At 39.8% G+C, this 17,241-nt stretch overlaps 1 protein-coding gene across 6 annotated transcripts in view; it reads left to right on the plus strand.

Moving 5' to 3' along the window:
• Positions 1-17,241, plus strand: part of NFKB1 (nuclear factor kappa B subunit 1) — a 132,533-nt gene that overhangs the window by 86,763 nt on the left and 28,529 nt on the right. For all 6 annotated transcript variants that reach the window (XM_081242359.1, XM_081242360.1, XM_081242362.1 and 3 more), the window contains 4 exons: positions 1,181-1,339; positions 2,677-2,781; positions 11,324-11,415; positions 13,761-13,899. In XM_081242359.1, the coding sequence (XP_081098485.1) occupies positions 1,181-1,339; positions 2,677-2,781; positions 11,324-11,415; positions 13,761-13,899 (495 nt within the window). The remainder of the gene's footprint in view (positions 1-1,180; positions 1,340-2,676; positions 2,782-11,323; positions 11,416-13,760; positions 13,900-17,241) is intronic.

The following is a 17,241-nucleotide window of genomic DNA, read 5'->3' on the forward strand; positions in this document are numbered from 1 at the left end:
GGCAGTCCAAAGACAGTCATTTTCCCATTAGACGTGTTCTGTCTTCTGATATTCATCTCAAAACCTTCACATCGTCTTTGAGTCCTCCTTCTCACCTCTGCCGCATCTCCAGTTCGTGGTCCAGCTATTCTGTGCTCTCGGGGCTTCCCCTCCTCACTCCATGTTTTGATACTCTGTCTCTGTTCCTCCCCACTTCTAATCTAGTGTACACCCTATGGCCAGATGGATCTTACTGAAGCCTAAAGGTCACCACTACTCAGAGTCTCCGTGTTGCGTCCAGAATCCAAATTCCATACCCTGGCATTTTAGGCCTCCCAAGAGCTGGCCCCAATCTGCATTTCCAACTTTGTTTCCCACTACACCCCTTCTTGTCAAACTGAACTACACCAGAGAAGCACCACCATCTCTCACTTTCTCTCTTTGGCACATTCTTTCCATTCCTGCTCTTTCCTCTTCCTGGGATGCCTTTTTTCATTCTCCTCCTAAGTTCAAGTTCTGCCATCCTTTCAAGACTTAGAGCAATGCCTCTTCTGCTCCAAAGCCTCTGGATTCTCCCCTCCTTTGAAGTTTCGTATCACTTCAACTGTAGCTCTTTTATAGCACCTATCACTTGAATTATCACCTCTTATGATATTATAAGTTAAGTACGATTATGTCCATCAGTATGAAATCTCCATCAGGAGGGAAGGAGCCAAGTGCAGTGGAGTCATTCGGCTCCTTAAAAACACTTTTTGAGTTGCACTTGCTTAGTGCCAGGTACTGTGCTGGGCCCTGTGGGATGAATACAGTCCCTGTGCTCAGAGAGCTTTTGGAATACTTAATTTTCCCATTCCTCCACACAACTGAGGCATAGTCAGGCTACTGCACTCCATTCCATCACATCCTTTGTGTCTTGGGACAGGGCAGGGGAAGATAGGAGAGAGGCAGGTTGACACAGGCAGGACAGTTTTTACTGTGATCCAGAGAAAATGCAGGCCTTTTTTTGATGCCTTTACGTTTGGATGACATAAATAGATAATTCTTAAAATTGTATTAGCAATATGAAGAATTTCAAAAGAAAAAGAAATAGACTTTTATTTTAAGTTGATGTTCTTTATTTGGGCTTTATAAAAGCACCCTATCTAAAACGTTCATGCTTTACTCTCCCTGGGCATGAATACCCTATGTTGTCTGGTCCTAGACCGGGAAAAGGAGATCATCCGCCAGGCAGCTCTTCAGCAGACAAAGGAGATGGACCTCAGCGTGGTGCGGCTTATGTTTACAGCATTCCTTCCAGACAGCACCGGCAGTTTCACGAGGCGCCTGGAACCCGTGGTATCGGACGCCATCTATGATAGCAGTGAGTACCTGACTTCTGACAGGAGGCAGCTTGCTGTAAAGTCAAGAACAGACTTCCAGCCTGGCCCCGGCAGTTACTGACTAGCTCTGATTCCTGGGGCAAGTAACTTAATCACTTGGAGCCTCACATTTATCATCTTACAAAATGAGAATACTGAAATTTAGCTTAAAATTTGATGTTGAGATTAAAAGTGAAATATTGTGAGGTGCTCAATAAATCTTCCTCAGATCATCGTTGTAGTCTTCTACGTGCAATGCCAAATCTCTTATTATTTATGAATTCCTTACTATGAGGATATATTGTTGGTGCTCTTAGATGAGAAAAGTATCTCAATTGGGGCTCTGAAGAGAAGTTAATAAAAGACAACTCTTATTCTTATCCATTTTCATTCTTGCATGTTATAGCTTTATCAAGTTAGGAACTTCAGGTTAACTAAGTGAGCAGTACAAATACTTCATAGCTTCAAAATTCTATTTCAGTCTATAGTTCCTGGAGTTTTTGAAAGAGTTTTACAGTGGTCTTCAGCATTTACCATGCAAATTTCTTATTCGGTATGCATGGGATTTATTAAACAGATATTTCCAAAAAGTCTACAAGGGCAGTATTTAGGCTCCTTGAAAGGTCTAAGTAGAAAACGCCATGCCCCAAGTACAACAACTAACTGATTTCTCTAATTTAAACATGTTTGAAGGGAAGTGAAAGCTTTATAAACTGATGTAGACTCGTATACCAAAGATCACTTTAAAATGCAGCTGTTGGAGCCAAAAAAAAAGGAAGCCTTATACTATTACCACACAAAACTTTTACCCCTTAACCACACAGAATTCTAATTTCGTTTGGGGAAAAGAAATATAACATCTTCATTTTTCTTTTCTGTAGAGTAAAAATTAATAAATAGTTTTAGAAAACTGTGCTTTCCCTAAATTTCTAGGACTCTTGTAAATGGTATATCAGTATCATGGACATAAGTTTGGGATTAAAGTCTTGACCTTATTGAAATTCCACAAATCCATTAGCTTGGAACTTCCTGAAACATCAGAAAATTTCTTTCTCTTTCTCTATTAATCTCTCTTACTGCGTTAGTGGGAGAAACAAATACTGCTCCTTTGTGTCTCATCTATTTTGGTGATAATGAATGAGCCATGCCCAAGGAGTGCTCTGAGGGTTTCAGAAGGCATTTTTGTTTTATTTATATCCTTGTTAAAGCAGTATGAGTGAAAGCATCTATTTAAACTTTCTTTTGGTTAATGTGTGCTTTGGTTAAGGCCCCTCATAGGAGGTTAGCGTGTGAAGCTGAGGATAAATAATTAAGTTTGTTGTTTTTCTCCTGTGGACAGAAGCCCCCAATGCCTCCAACTTGAAAATAGTAAGGATGGACAGGACAGCTGGATGCGTAACTGGAGGGGAAGAGATTTATCTTCTCTGTGACAAGGTTCAGAAAGGTAAATATATGCTCTGATCTCCAGATGTGAAGTATAATTCTGAGTGTGTTTGTGAGTCACTTTTTGTCAGTGGGCCCAGTAATATCCCTCCTTGCCAAAGAACTCCTTTTAAAAATTTATACATTTCCTCTCTTCCAAATTTAAGTTGTCCATGTTATTTTGTTAACCCAACTAATTCATTTTAAAATTTTCAACAGAAGTAAAGATAAATAAGAAAACAGTGATCATTGGAATCAATGATGTTTCAGGGTTTTTATACTTTAAATTTTGGTATCTGAACTTTAAATAAATGAGTAATAGCCCATGCTTCACACACACACACACACACACACACACACACACACACACACACACACACAGAATAAATGTTTTACATAGTGTAAAATTGTTTATTTTGTTTATCTTAACCATGCTTCATTGCAACACAGAGAGCTTCTCTGGATATCTTCACATGACACTATGATGTCATTTAAGAAAAAGAAAGAGAATAAGGACTATAGGGAAATTCTCAGAGCATATTTCTCTCATAATTTTCACTTTCAGAAAGGTTCTTGGCATTTGTCTCTCATTAAATATAGTGCAAGATTGATAAGTCAGCAAAAGTTGAAGGAGACTGTGTTATTTTCTCAAGCTTCACTCATTTTTTAAATAAAATGATAGAAGGTATAGTATAATAAAGATACACTCACTTCCACGACAGCAGCAGCAGGGCTCATGGCAAGAATCATGGCTTGCACGCGGCCCCGAGCAGTCTCGTCTTTCTGCAGCTTGTAGACCCTCAGGTGTAGGAGCTGTCTCAAGCGCACAGCCTTGAGAGAGTAAGGTGTTCTTGACACCACCTGTACCAAATCCATGACTGAACCCAGTGAAGACCTCTATATAAACGTTCAAGGTTCTAGCAGCGCATGCGAAGACCTACTCTTTCAGCAATGGGCTGCTGGAGACAGCCTCGTAGACAAAGTGCTCCCAAGTCAGCCTGTTCTAGCTGAGCAGCTACTGAAGACCCTCGTAATCTGACTTCATAACAGAGACCGCCACATTGACTTCTGTGCGGCTGACAGGGTCTTGGTGCTCCGGCCGGGTGTCAAGCCTGAGCCTCTGAGGTGGGAGAGCTGAGTCCAGCACATTGGACCACCAGAGACCTCCCGGCCCCATGTAATATCAATCGGCGAGAGCTCTCCCAGAGACCTCTGTCTCACCACTAAGACCCAGCTCCACTAAACGACCAGCAAGCTCCAGTGCTGGATGCCCAATGCCAATCAACTAGCAAGAAAGGAACACAACCCCATCCATTAGCAGAGAAGCTGCCTGAAATCATACTAAGTTCACAGACACCCCAAAACACACCACTGGACGTGGTCCTGCCCACCAGAAAGACAAGATCCAGCCCCACCCACCAGAACACAGGCACCAGTCCCCTCCACCAGGAAGCCTACGCAAGCCACTGAACCAACCTCACCCGCTGGGGGAAGACACCAAAAACAACGTGAACTACGAACCTGCAGCCTGTGAAAAGGAGACTCCAAGCACAGTAAGTTAAACAAAATGAGAAGACAGAGAAATATGCAGCAGATCAAGGAGCAAGGTAAAAACCCACCAGACCAAACAAATGAAGAGGAAATAGGCAGTCTACCTGAAAAAGAATTCAGAGTAAGGATAGTAAAAATAATCTAAAATCTTGGAAATAGAATAGAGAAAATACAAGAAATGTTCAACAAGGACCTAGAAGAACTAAAGAGCAAACAAACAATGATGAACAACACAATAAATGAAATTTAAAATTCTCTAGAAGGAATCAGTAACAGAATAACTGAGGCAGAAGAACGGATAAGTGACCTGGAAGATAAAATAGTGGAAATAACTACTGCAGAGCAGAATAAAGAAAAAAGAGTGAAAAGAATTGAGGACAGCCTCAGAGACCTCTGGGACAACATTAAACACACCAACATTCAAATTATAGGAGTTCCAGAAGAAGAAGAGAAAAAGAAAGGGGCTGAGAAAATATTTGAAGAGATTATAGTTGAAAACTTCCCTAACATGGGAAAGGAAATAGCCACGCAAGTCCAGGAAGTACAGAGAGTCCCATACAGGATAAATCCAAGGAGAAACACGCCAAGACACATATTAATCAAATTATCAAAAATTAAATACAAAGAAAAAATATTAAAAGCAGCAAGGGAAAAACAACAAATAACATACAAGGGAATCCCCATAAGGTTAACAGCTGATCTTTCAGCAGAAACTCTGCAAGCCAGAAGTGGTAGCAGGATATATTTAAAGTGATGAAGGAGAAAAACTTACAACCAAGATTACTCTACCCAGCAAGGATCTCATTCAGATTCAGTGGAGACATTAAAACCTTTACAGATAAGCAAAAGTTAAGAGAATTCAGCACCACCAAACCAGCTTTACTACAAATGCTAAAGGAACTTCTCTAGGCAGGAAACACAAGAAAAGGAAAACAGCTACAAAAACAAGCCCAAAACAATTTAGAAAATGGTAATAGGAACATACATATTGATAATTACTTTAAATGTGAATGGATTAAATGCTCCAACCAAAAGACACAGGCTCGGGCTTCCCTGGTGGCGCAGTGGTTGAGAGTCCACCTGCCGATGCAGGGGACACAGGTTCGTGCCCCGGTCCGAGAAGATCCCACATGCCGCGGAACAGCTGGGCCCGTGGGCCGTGGCTGCTGAGCCTGCGCATCCGGAGCCTGTGCTCCACAACGGGAGAGGCCACAACAATGAGAAGCCCGCGTACCACGAAAAAAAAAAAAGACACAGGCTTGCTAAATGGATACAAAAATAAGACCCATATATATGCTGTCTACAAGAGACCCACTTCAGACCTAGGGACACATACAGACTGAAAGTGAGGGGATGGAAAAAGATATTCCATGCAAATGGAAATCAAAACAAAGCTGGAGTAGCAGTTCTCATATCAGACAAAATAGACTTTAAAACAAAGACTATTACAAGAGACAAAGAAGGGAACTACATAATGATCAAGGGATCAATCCAAAAAGACGATATAACAGTTGTAAATATTTATGCACCCAACATAGGAGCACCTCAGTAACATAAGGCAAATGCTAACACCCATGAAAGGGGAAATTGGCAGTAACACAAAATTGGTTGGGGACTTTAACACCCCACTTTCAGCAATGGACAGATCATCCAAAATGAAAATAAACAAGGAAACAGAAGCTTTAAATGACACATTAAACAAGATGGACTTAATTGATATTTATAGGACGTTCCATCCAAAAACAACAGAATACACTTTCTCCTCAAGTGCTCATGGAACATTCTCCAGGAGAGATCATATCTTGGGCCACAAATCAAGCCTTGGGAAATTTAAGAAAATTGAAATTGTATCAAGTATCATTTCCAACCACAACGCTATGAGACTAGATATCAATTACAGGAAAAAAATCTCTAAAAAATCTCTAAAACACATGGAGGCTAAACAATACTAAATAACCAGGAGATTACTGAAGAAATCAAAGAGGAAATCAGAAAATACCTAGAAACAAATGACAATGAAAACACAACGGCCCAAAACCTATGGCATGCAGCAAAAGCACTTCTAAGAGGGAAGTTTATAGCAATGCAATCCTACCTCAGGAAACAAGAAACATCTCAAATAAATAACCTAACCTTACACCTAAAGCAATTAGAGAAAGAAGAACAGAAAAAACACGAAGTTAGCAGAGGGAAAGAAATCATAAAGATCAGATCAGAAAAAAATGAAAAAGAAATGAAGGAAACAATAGCAAAGATCTATAAAACTAAAAGCTGGTTCTTTGGGACAGTAAACAAAATTGATAAATCATTAGCCAGACTCATCAAAAAAAAAAGGGAGAAGACTCAAATCAATAGAATTAGAAATGAAAAAGGAGAAGTAACAACGGACACTGCAGAAATACAAAGGATCATGAGAGATTATTACAAGCAACTATATGTCAATAAAATGGACAACCTGGAAGAAATGGACAAATTCTTAGAAAAGCACAACCTTCCAAGACTGAACCAGGAAGAAATAGAAAATATAAACAGACTGGTCACAAGCACTGAAATTGAAACTGTGATTAAAAATCTTCCAACAAACAAAAGCCCAGGACCAGATGGCTTCACAGGCAAATTCTATCAAATATTTAGAGAAGAGCTAACACCCATCCTTCTCAAACTCTTCCAAATATAGCAGAGGGAGGAATACTCCCCAACTCATTTTACGAGGCCACCATCACCCTGATAGCAAAACCGGACAAAGATGTTGCAATAAAAGGAAACTACAGGCCAATATCACTGATGAACATAGATGCAAAAATCCTCAACAAAATACTAGCAAACAGAATCCAACAGCACATTAAAAGGATCATACACCATGATCAAGTGGGGTTTATCCCAGGAATGCAAGGATTCTTCAATATACAGAAATCAATCAATGTGATACACCATATTAACAAATTGAAGGATAAAAACCATATGATTAGGGCTTCCCTGGTGGCGCAGTGGTTGAGAGTCTGCCTGCCGATGCAGGGAACATGGGTTCATGCCCTGGTCCGGGAAGATCCCATGTGCCGCGGAGTGGCTGGGCCCGTGAGCCATGGCCGCTGAGCCTGCGTGTCCGGAGCCTGTGCTCTGCAACGGGAGAGGCCACAGCAGTGAGAGGCCCACGTACCGCAAAAAAAAAAAAAATAACATATGATTATCTCAATAGATTCAGAGAAAGCTTTTGACAAAATTCAACACCTATTTTTGATAAAAAAAACTCTCCAGAAAGTAGGCATAGAGGGAACCTACCTCAACATAAATGAAGCCTGTATATGACAAATCCACAGCCAACATCATTCTCTATGGTGAAAAACTGAAACCATTTCCACTAAGGTCAGGAACAAGGCAAGGTTGCCCACTCTCACTGCTGTTATTCAACACAGTTTTGGAAGTGTTAGCCACAGCAGTCAGAGAAGAAAAATGAATTCAAATTGGAAAAGAAGAAGTAAAACCGTCACTGTTTGCAGATGACATGATACTACACATAGAGAATCCTGAAGATGCTACCAGAAAACTACTAGACCTAATCAACGAATTTGGTAAAGTAGTAGGGTACAAAATTAATGCACAGAAATCTCTTGCATTCCTATACACTAATGATTAAAAATCTGAAAGAGAAATCAAGGAAACACTCCCATTTACCACTGCAACAAAAAGAATAAAATACCTAGGAATAAACCTACCTAAGAAAACAAAAGACCTGTATGCGGAAAACTCTAAGACACTAATGAAATAAATTAAAGATGACAAACAGATGGAGAGATATACAGTGTTCTTGGATTGGAAGAATGAATATTGTGAAAATAACTATACTACCCAAAGCAATCTACAGATTCAGTGCAATCCCTGTCAAACTACCAATGGCATTTTTCACAGAACTAGAACAAAAAAATTCACAATTTGTATGGAAACACAGAAGACCCCAAATAGACAAAGCAATCTTTTTTTTTTTTTTCCAAAGCAATCTTGAGAAAGAAAAATGGAGCTGGAGGAATGAGGCTCCTTGACTTCAGACTATACTACAAAGCTACAGTAATCAAGACAGTATCGTAGTGGCACAAAAATAGAAATATACATCAGTGGAACAGGATAGCAAGCCCAGAGATAAACCCACACACATATGGTCACCTTATCTTTGATAAAGGAGGCAAGAATATACCATGGAGAAAAGACAGCCTCTTCAATAAGTGGTGCTGGGGAAACTGGACAGCTACATGTAAAAGAATGAAATTAGAACACTCCCTAACACTGTATACAACAACAAACTCAAGACGGATTAAAGACCTAGATGTAAGGCCAGACATTATAAAGAGGGAAACATAGGTCGAACACTCTTTGACATAAATCACAACAAGATCCTTTTTGACCCACCTCCTAGAGAAATGGAAATAAAAACAAAAACAAATGGGATGTAATGAAACTTAGAAGCTTTTGCACAGCAAAGGAAACCATAAACAAGATGAAAAGACAACCCTCAGAATGGGAGAAAATATTTGCAAATGAAGCAACTGACAAAGGATTAATCTCCACAATTTACAAGCTGCTCATGCAGCTCAATATCAAAAAAATAAACAACCCAATCCAAAAATGGGCAGAAGACCTAAAAAGACATTTCTCCAAAGCAGTTATACAGATTGCCAAGAAACACATGAAAGGATGCTCAACATCACTTATCATCAGAGAAATGCAGATCAAAACCACAATGAGGTATCACCTCATACCGGTCTGAATGGCCATCATCAAAAAATCTACAAACAATAAATGCTGGAGAGAGTGTGGAGAAAAGGGAACCCTCTTACACTGTTGGTGGGAATGTAAATTGATACAGCCACTATGGAGAACAATATGGAGGTTCCTTAAAAACTAAAAATAGAACTACCATATGACCCAGCAATCCCACTACTGGGCATATACCCTGAGGAAACCATCATTCAAAAAGAGTCATGTACCACAATGTTCACTGCAGTACTATTTACAGTAGCCAGGACATGGAAGCAACGTAAGTGTCCATCAACAGATGAATGGATAAAGGAGATGTGGCACATACATACAATGCAATATTACTCAGCCATAAAAGGAACTGAAATTGAGTTATTCGTAGTGAGGTGGTTGGACCTAGAGTCTGTCATACAGAGTGAAGTAAGAAAGAGAAAAACAAACACCATATGCTAACACATATATATGGAATCTAAAAAAAAAGAAAAATGGTTCTCATGAACCTAGGGGCAGGACAGGAATAAAGACACAGATGTAGACAATGGACTTGAGGCCACGGGGAGGGGGAAGGGTAAGCTGGGACGAAGTGAGAGAGTGGCATGGACATATATACACTACCAAATGTAAAATACATAGCTAGTGGGAAGCAGCTGCATAGCACAAGGAGATCACCTTGGTGCTTTGTGACCACCTAGAGGGGTGGGGGAGGGAGATGCAAGAGGGAGGGGATTTGGGGATATATGTATACGTATAGCTGATTCACTTTGTTATACAGCAGAAACTAACACACCATTGTAAAGCAATTATACTCCAATAAAGATGTTAAAAAATAATAATGCAAAAAATATAATATTTCACTTTCACATTTTTCAATAAAAATAATTGTAGTTTCTTCACTAAAAAGAAAAGAAAGAAAGATATACTCACTACAAAGATAAGCGTTTTCAAAGTAAGCAACTGCATAGCTAGAAATGTAGCCCCTATTAAAAGAACTATAGCTTAAAACAAAGAAAATTCTCCTTTGAGGCTAAATGCTCTGAGATAAAAAGTCAGAAAAAATGAGATTAGATTTTAAGGTAAAAGTATCAATATATATCTGTATCTCAAAAATGTTTACATTTTCTCTGCAGGTTTTGGTATCAGTATTCTTTCAACCCATTCTATCCAAGAAATATGCATTTCCAGATTTCTGGTTGTGCATACTATGAGTAAACACAATCTGAGTACCTTTATTTGTAAATGTGACTCTTAATCATTATCATTACATTGGAATGGCTTATTAAGAGAAGTCTTGAACCTAGCTTAAAGAATCTGAATAACTAGGTTCAGGGTAGTCCTACCTGAAAGCAGAGCTATTAACCAGTATATAATATGTCTTATCCAACCCTAATATTCCTAAAATTCTATGTAAATAGAAATATAAATTTAGTTTTTGTAAGTCAATAGTGTACACCTTCCTATGAAATAGGAAGTGAAGCCAGGGAGATGCCAACCTGAGTTATACTGTCATATTTCTGCAGGAGTAGAACCCATGACTGAAGTGTGAAATTTAGATGTTCTAATTTAACCCGAAGGGACTAGACCAACATGGTATTTTTAGCAGTTTCTCAATATGGACTAATAAAATATTATAGGGAGGTAGCATAGTAGAATGTGTAAGAGCTTGGAATCTGAAACTTCACTGTGTTCAAATCCTGGCCTCTCCATTTACTAGCTTTTCAACCTTAGATAAGTTACTTAACCTCTCTGACCTCCAGTTTCTCTTCTGCAGAACGAGGCTATTAATAGTAGACCTGTATCACAAAGTTGTTGTGAGGATCAAATCAGCTAATATATACATATAAAATCACTCAGAACAGTGTCTGCCATATAGTAAACTTTATATTAGTTAAATATTATTATGTAAATCTGTATCAAGTGAACCACCTTTTGGGATTCTGATATTCCTCACTATCCTTCATGTTTCTCAGGAGTGAATTGGTTTAGGGATGAAGAAGTGGAAAAGACTAAGAGAAAACTCAGATTGAATAGGTAAATCTAGTATTCTGTCATTGTAAATGAATCTTGGGGCCCATTACTATGGTAACTAATAGAAAATTTTCACTAAAAATTTTAAATAATTCAAAAGTGTATTTTATATTAATTACTTTTGAAAAAGGTTAAGTACTTAGTATTTATAGGTAGAATCTTGAACCAGCTTTATTTTTCATGTTTTTGAATATTATTATACTATGTGAAATTATACATCTGGACATGACTGTTTGCAGATGACATCCAGATTCGATTTTATGAGGAGGAGGAAAATGGTGGAATCTGGGAAGGATTCGGAGATTTTTCCCCCACAGATGTTCATAGACAAGTAAGTGGATGATGATGACGGTGGCGATGAAGATGATTCTACATTTTCTGCCTTGTTGAAATTCACTAGTTTCCATGTATAAAACAAGGAAAAATCATAAATATTTATTTAACTTTCATAAAAGAGCACTGTGTCTTGCAGGTGTTCCAGAAAAGTTACCTACCATAGATTTATGGACAAGTCTGTATTAGACCTTGCAAGGTATTTCATTTGGGTGTCTGATCACCTAGCCACAAGGCAGTGGCCCTTAGGTCCTTTAGTAGAAATGTTTTAAGTGTTGTATTCATCTGTTCAGACTTCCATGACAAAATATCATAGACTGGGTGGATGAAACAAAAGAAATTGTTGCTCATGGTTCTGGAGACTGGAAGTCCCAGATCAAGGTCTGACAGTGTCAGTTCCTTGTGAGGGCTCTCTTCCTGGCTTGCAGACAGTCACCTTCTTGTTGTGTCCTAACAGGGCAGAGAGAGTAAGCTCTCTGCTGTCTCTTCTTTTAAAAACAGTAATCCTACCCAATCAGGGCCTTGCCCTTATGACCTCATTTAACCTTAATTCTTCCCGTAAAAGCTGTATCTCCGAATACAGCCACACTGTTAGGGCTTCAACATACGAATTTTGGGGGAACACAATTAGTCGATAACAATGTTCTACCAGTGCAATATGCGGAGACCTGTTAAAAGGGTATTCTAATGAAAAGTGTTGAAAGGAGGAGTCTTCTAGTTGAGGCTGATGTCATCATGATAAATCAGTATCTCCTGGTGACAATTGACTATGATGAAAACGCTGAATCCTCATCTTAATGATTACACTGAGCGATTGAGGAATACAGTTTTCACAAAAAATTGGAAACAATCCAAATGTCTATCAGTAAGTGGCCAGTAAAATAAATTATGGTGTATCTATGTGATGGCATATTGTGCAGTTATTAAAAAGAATGAGTACTCTATGGACTAATATGGAAAAGTCTCAAAGATACAACATTAAAATTTTTTTAAAGATAGATATAAAGCAAAGTGTACGTAAAAAAGATTCTATGTTTATGTATACATACGCATAAAGAAACTCTGGAAGAATACAACAGAAACTAATAGCTTCTCTGTGTTTACTTCTGGGGGAGGGGAGCAGGCACACAGTAGGAACTGTCTGGATGAGGGACAGGAATGGCAAGGAGAAATTTCAGTGTGCACCATTGTATACCTTTTTATATTTACGAGATCCATGTGAATATATTACATAGTCAAAAAATCCAACTAAAACATCTTTGAGGTAGGGTGTTAAATGCTGACAGTGCGTGGCTGCTCAAAGCAGTGGGCGCCTCAGCACTGGTGATTCTGCCTCAAGCATAGTTTAATGAAAAAAATAAGTTTTGTTACAAATGCATTAAAGCCATAAGCTGAGATCACATTTTGATAGCATAATACTTTTATTATTGCTCGGTTCTTACTTTATCATTTCTATCATGATTTTCTTCTAAAATTTTTGTCTAGGAGTCCATTTTTAAGTTTCCAAGAATTTAAAAGATGTTGGGTTGATGATTTCAACATTATATTATGGTCATAGAAGGTGGTCTTAGATATAAGTTCTTTGAAATTGTTTTGTCTTTCTCTGTGACTCTATGATCAGTTTTTTCAAATGTTCCATGTGTACTTGAAAATAATTATATCCTTTTTTTTGTTGTTTGGTGGAAGGTTCTGTATATAACTGTTAGCTTAAACTTATTAATTTTGTGGATCAAGTAAAAAAAATCCAGCTAAAAAATGTGCAAATGCCTGACTATTCTGGCACTGCCAGATATCGATGAGGAGGCTGTCTTATGGGTGTTACAGAATGCCCTGTGTATGCCCAGAGCCTTGGCCATCCTCACCTCACAATACACTGACCCTGTCATGATGTCTCTCTTACAGGGTTTAGTTTTTTGTCTTCATTGGCTGGCCGGCAGGCTGGTAGTCGTGCCACCTTCCTCACTCTCTCTTTCCACGACTAGCCTTTCTGATATTGCTGTAAATAATCTTGGAGGCTTTTAAGGCTAATTTGGAAAAGGAGAAGATGTATGCAACGTATTTTATTCACGTGATTATTTATACTGAAAGACATTTGAAATTTTAGACAAGTGAACTAATGAAGCTTTGCAATACATTGGCATAATCTTATATTTCAGTTTCACATTGGCAATTTAATAAAAATGTATGGGTATAGAATTCTAAGGTGATAAGTTTCTCTAAGGTGTTGTATACTTTTTAGTACCTTGTGTCTAAACATTGGGCATAAAGAATGTGTTTAATGAGTAGCGTTGCTGGAAAAGAAATGTAGTCCTACTCCAACATTTGGATCTTTGTATCCTGCAGTTTGCCATCGTCTTCAAAACTCCGAAGTATAAAGATGTCAACATTACAAAACCAGCCTCTGTGTTCGTCCAGCTTCGGAGGAAATCTGATTTGGAAACCAGTGAACCAAAACCTTTTCTCTACTATCCTGAAATTAAAGGTAACTTGGTTGTTTAAACACTTGTGCTTGTTCCAACAAGAGGATGGTCCGATTAGAAAAGATCAGGTAGTCTCCTCCTTTGAACAGCTTCCTAGTAACTGGTTTCTGGGTCCATGGTGCTTCTTTTTAGAGAAGAAAGACGTAATATATGATTTGGGGGTCATAGAATTAAGTCTAGCCCTTTAAAATAATGTTATTTCCATTGAGTTTTATATGAGATTTAGACATTTGAAAATTTCTCTTTGAATTTGAGAATCTATCATTTATTGACTACCTCAGGGTTCAGGTAGTTGAGATGAAAAGATAAGGCTTGTTGTGTAGGAGAATCAGCCACCCTGTCAACTGGCCTCAGGCAGTTGAACGGAAGACTCAGCCACCATGCACTGCAGAGCTATAAAAATGAATAAGGCGGCATTCTCTTCCTCACAAAAGACACACCGAGAAAGGGAGATCATAAGTCTCCTTCAATTGTTATAGTGCAAATTATTATTATTATTATTGGTAAGTTCCAAAAGTGAGGCGTCCACAAAAACATAGAAGAACGCAAGGAGAACGAACCCTAGATTCTGAAGAAGCCACCAAGAAGAAGGCTTCTTCAAGGTCCTGAAAATGGGGGGTGTATTTCAGTAGTTGAGTGTGCAACAGAGAAGGAAAGGGTTTCCTAGACTTGGGAAACATGAGGAGGTAAAACAGTTAGTGTTTATTCAGGGAAAAGTGAGCATTATGAGCACTGAGATGCACTCCTGAAGGCCACAGCAGGTGAGGAAGGCCGCAGCCAGGTTCTGTGGTGCTGTGATTGGCACCTACAGAATTTTGCATTGATTCTGGAAAGGCCAGTTTGGATTTGGAATGGTGCCTCTGACTTCTCTCTGTAGACACTGAAGAGACTATCTGGGCAGCAGACAATGAGTCAGAGGAAGAATGCAAGAATCCAAGTGAGAAATGGTGAAGTTAGTGACGGTCTTAATGCAGTGGAGTGAAAGGAGAAGGTGGATTCAGGAGGCAGTGCAGGGATGGTGTCAGGAGGACCCAGGTGCTGGTTGGGGTAGGGGGTGAAAAGAGAAAATCAGGAGTCATAGACAGTTCTAGGAATCCCAGCCCGGGAAGGCTGTGATGTGGTTGAACTGATGAAGAGTCAAGGGAGCAAAAGTAGATCTGGGTGGGCAAAGACAGAGTTCAGTTTAAAACATGTTGCATTTCAGCCTTCCCTGGTGGCGCAGTGGTTGGGAGTCCGCCTGCCGATGCAAGGGACAGGGGTTCGTTCCCCGGTCTGGGAAGATCCCACGTGCCGCAGAGCGGCTGGGCCCGTGAGCCATGGCTGCTGAGCCTGCGCGTCCGGAGCCTGTGCTCCGCAACGGGAGAGGCCACAACAGTGAGAGGCCCGCGTACCGCAAAAAAAAACAAAACATGTTGCATTTTAGGTTCCTGTGGCGGATTCCTAACAGGCCATTCAAAAGGCAGGACTGGAACTCAAGGGAGGGCAGGGTGGGAAATTCACACTGAGACTCCTCTCAGAATGAGGGTAACAGGCCTCAAAGGTTATTTGTTAACCTGGAGTCCACTCACCCCTATGGGGCTCCATGGCTAGAAGTGTACTTTAAAACAATTAAGTTTTTTTGTAATCTTATTTTGAATTTTACGTACTAAGAACTGTGATTCTAAGAAGAGATCCATAGACTTCACTAGACTGCAAAAGAGGCCGTGGCACAAACATAATTAGAAACCCCTGGACTAGAGGGAAGTGAGACTGAGGAGGGACGGGGCAGCCAGGTCCTGGCTGAGGCTGGAACCCACAAAGGTGCCACAGCAGCGATCCACACGGCTGCTAATCCTGTGATAGCAGCATGTGATGGGGGATCTTTGAGGAGGGCTTTCTTTTCCTAGAATTCATGTTGTGGCAGCCACATTTAGAAAACGGTTCCGTGATTTCTCGTTTCTTCTCTGAGCTTGCGGCCCCTCCACTGATGGGTCAGATGTATAGTGCATTCCGTTACTGGTGGTTTGAAAACACTGTCAGCAGAGGAGCCTTTTTTTTCTCTCCATGTGACATTTCGTGCGAAATCCCAGTGTATAAACCGGAGAGGCTTGAAGTGGAGGTGGCGAGTCCGCCCGCTCGGCTCGTCCAGGAAGGAGGCTTACCTCTCCTCACTTCCCTCCCTGCCCAGGAACTGCCTGAGGGCTTCCGAACGGGCCGTGGGCTTTGCATTAAGCACCCTTCTTTAAAAGTAGACCCAGAAGAGCAACAGAGCAAAATTGTTTTGGACTTTCTGAGAGGAAAAAAAAAAAAGATTTATTCTCCTAAAATGTGTGTTCAAAATAATGTCAATTTTTCTAACACAGAGAATCAGATAAAAAAAGGAAACCCAGATCACCTACACATGTGTAAGCCTAGAAATAGTCAAAGCTGAGCTTGCTTTCTAGGCTGCCTGTGTCCCTTTCCCAGTGGTATCTGTGCCTGAAAAGAGTCTGATACAGCAGGGACACGTTCAGACTATTACTTTCTTTGCTACCCTCTTATGGTAGGAGCTATCCGGGGCTGGAGTTAGAGAATGGGGTCTCCTGAAAGTTCAAAATCTCACCTTTATGCGTCAGGCACTTACATTCCAGCTTATCGTTGACTAAAAGCTCCATCTATAAGAACAATGTAGAAAACCATCTGGAAAAATAAGACTTTGTAGTTGAGCTCCACAGAAAGAATGGCCAACATGTATTGTGGTTGAGTTGTTGTGAGATTAGAACAATTTTATTGAAGATAACAAATTACCTTAGTCTAGAGAACCTTCTGGATTATAAAATCCCAAGTTGAAATAATCACAAGGAAAAATGATCACACCAGGCCTGTGTGACTGGCCAGAAAAGTAGCAGGCCATTTAGCATCAGAGTAACTATGTGAAGATGAATCTAAACTATACAACCCAAGGAATCATTGTGCTCATTTCTCAGAAGTCATTGAATATACCTTCCACTGCCCCCAGCCCCTGCAGTCACTCCTGAACTCATTGCCTCATTTTATATTCTTCACTTATTTTTATCAATATGTAAAATTATCTTACCTATTAATTTATGTGTCTGTTGTCTTCTTCCTACCTGTGTTCTTTAGGTCACAGATTTGGCCTTTCATATTTATTGCTACATCTCGAACAATGTACGTCACATAGTAGATGCTCGTTAAATATCTGAGAGCTAAGTTGTTGTTTGACCAACCAAGTTGCCATCCTCACCCGCAAGACTAGGAACTTGTTGGGTGCCACCAATTAAGACATGAGACAAAGAAATAGATCATATTCCTCTTGTTGTACAGAATCATGCAGCCCTGAACTCTGCATCCTTTATGGTCACTGA

Source organism: Mesoplodon bidens (assembly GCF_964165515.1).
Source record: "Mesoplodon bidens genome assembly, chromosome: 1".
NCBI lineage: Eukaryota > Metazoa > Chordata > Mammalia > Artiodactyla > Ziphiidae > Mesoplodon > Mesoplodon bidens.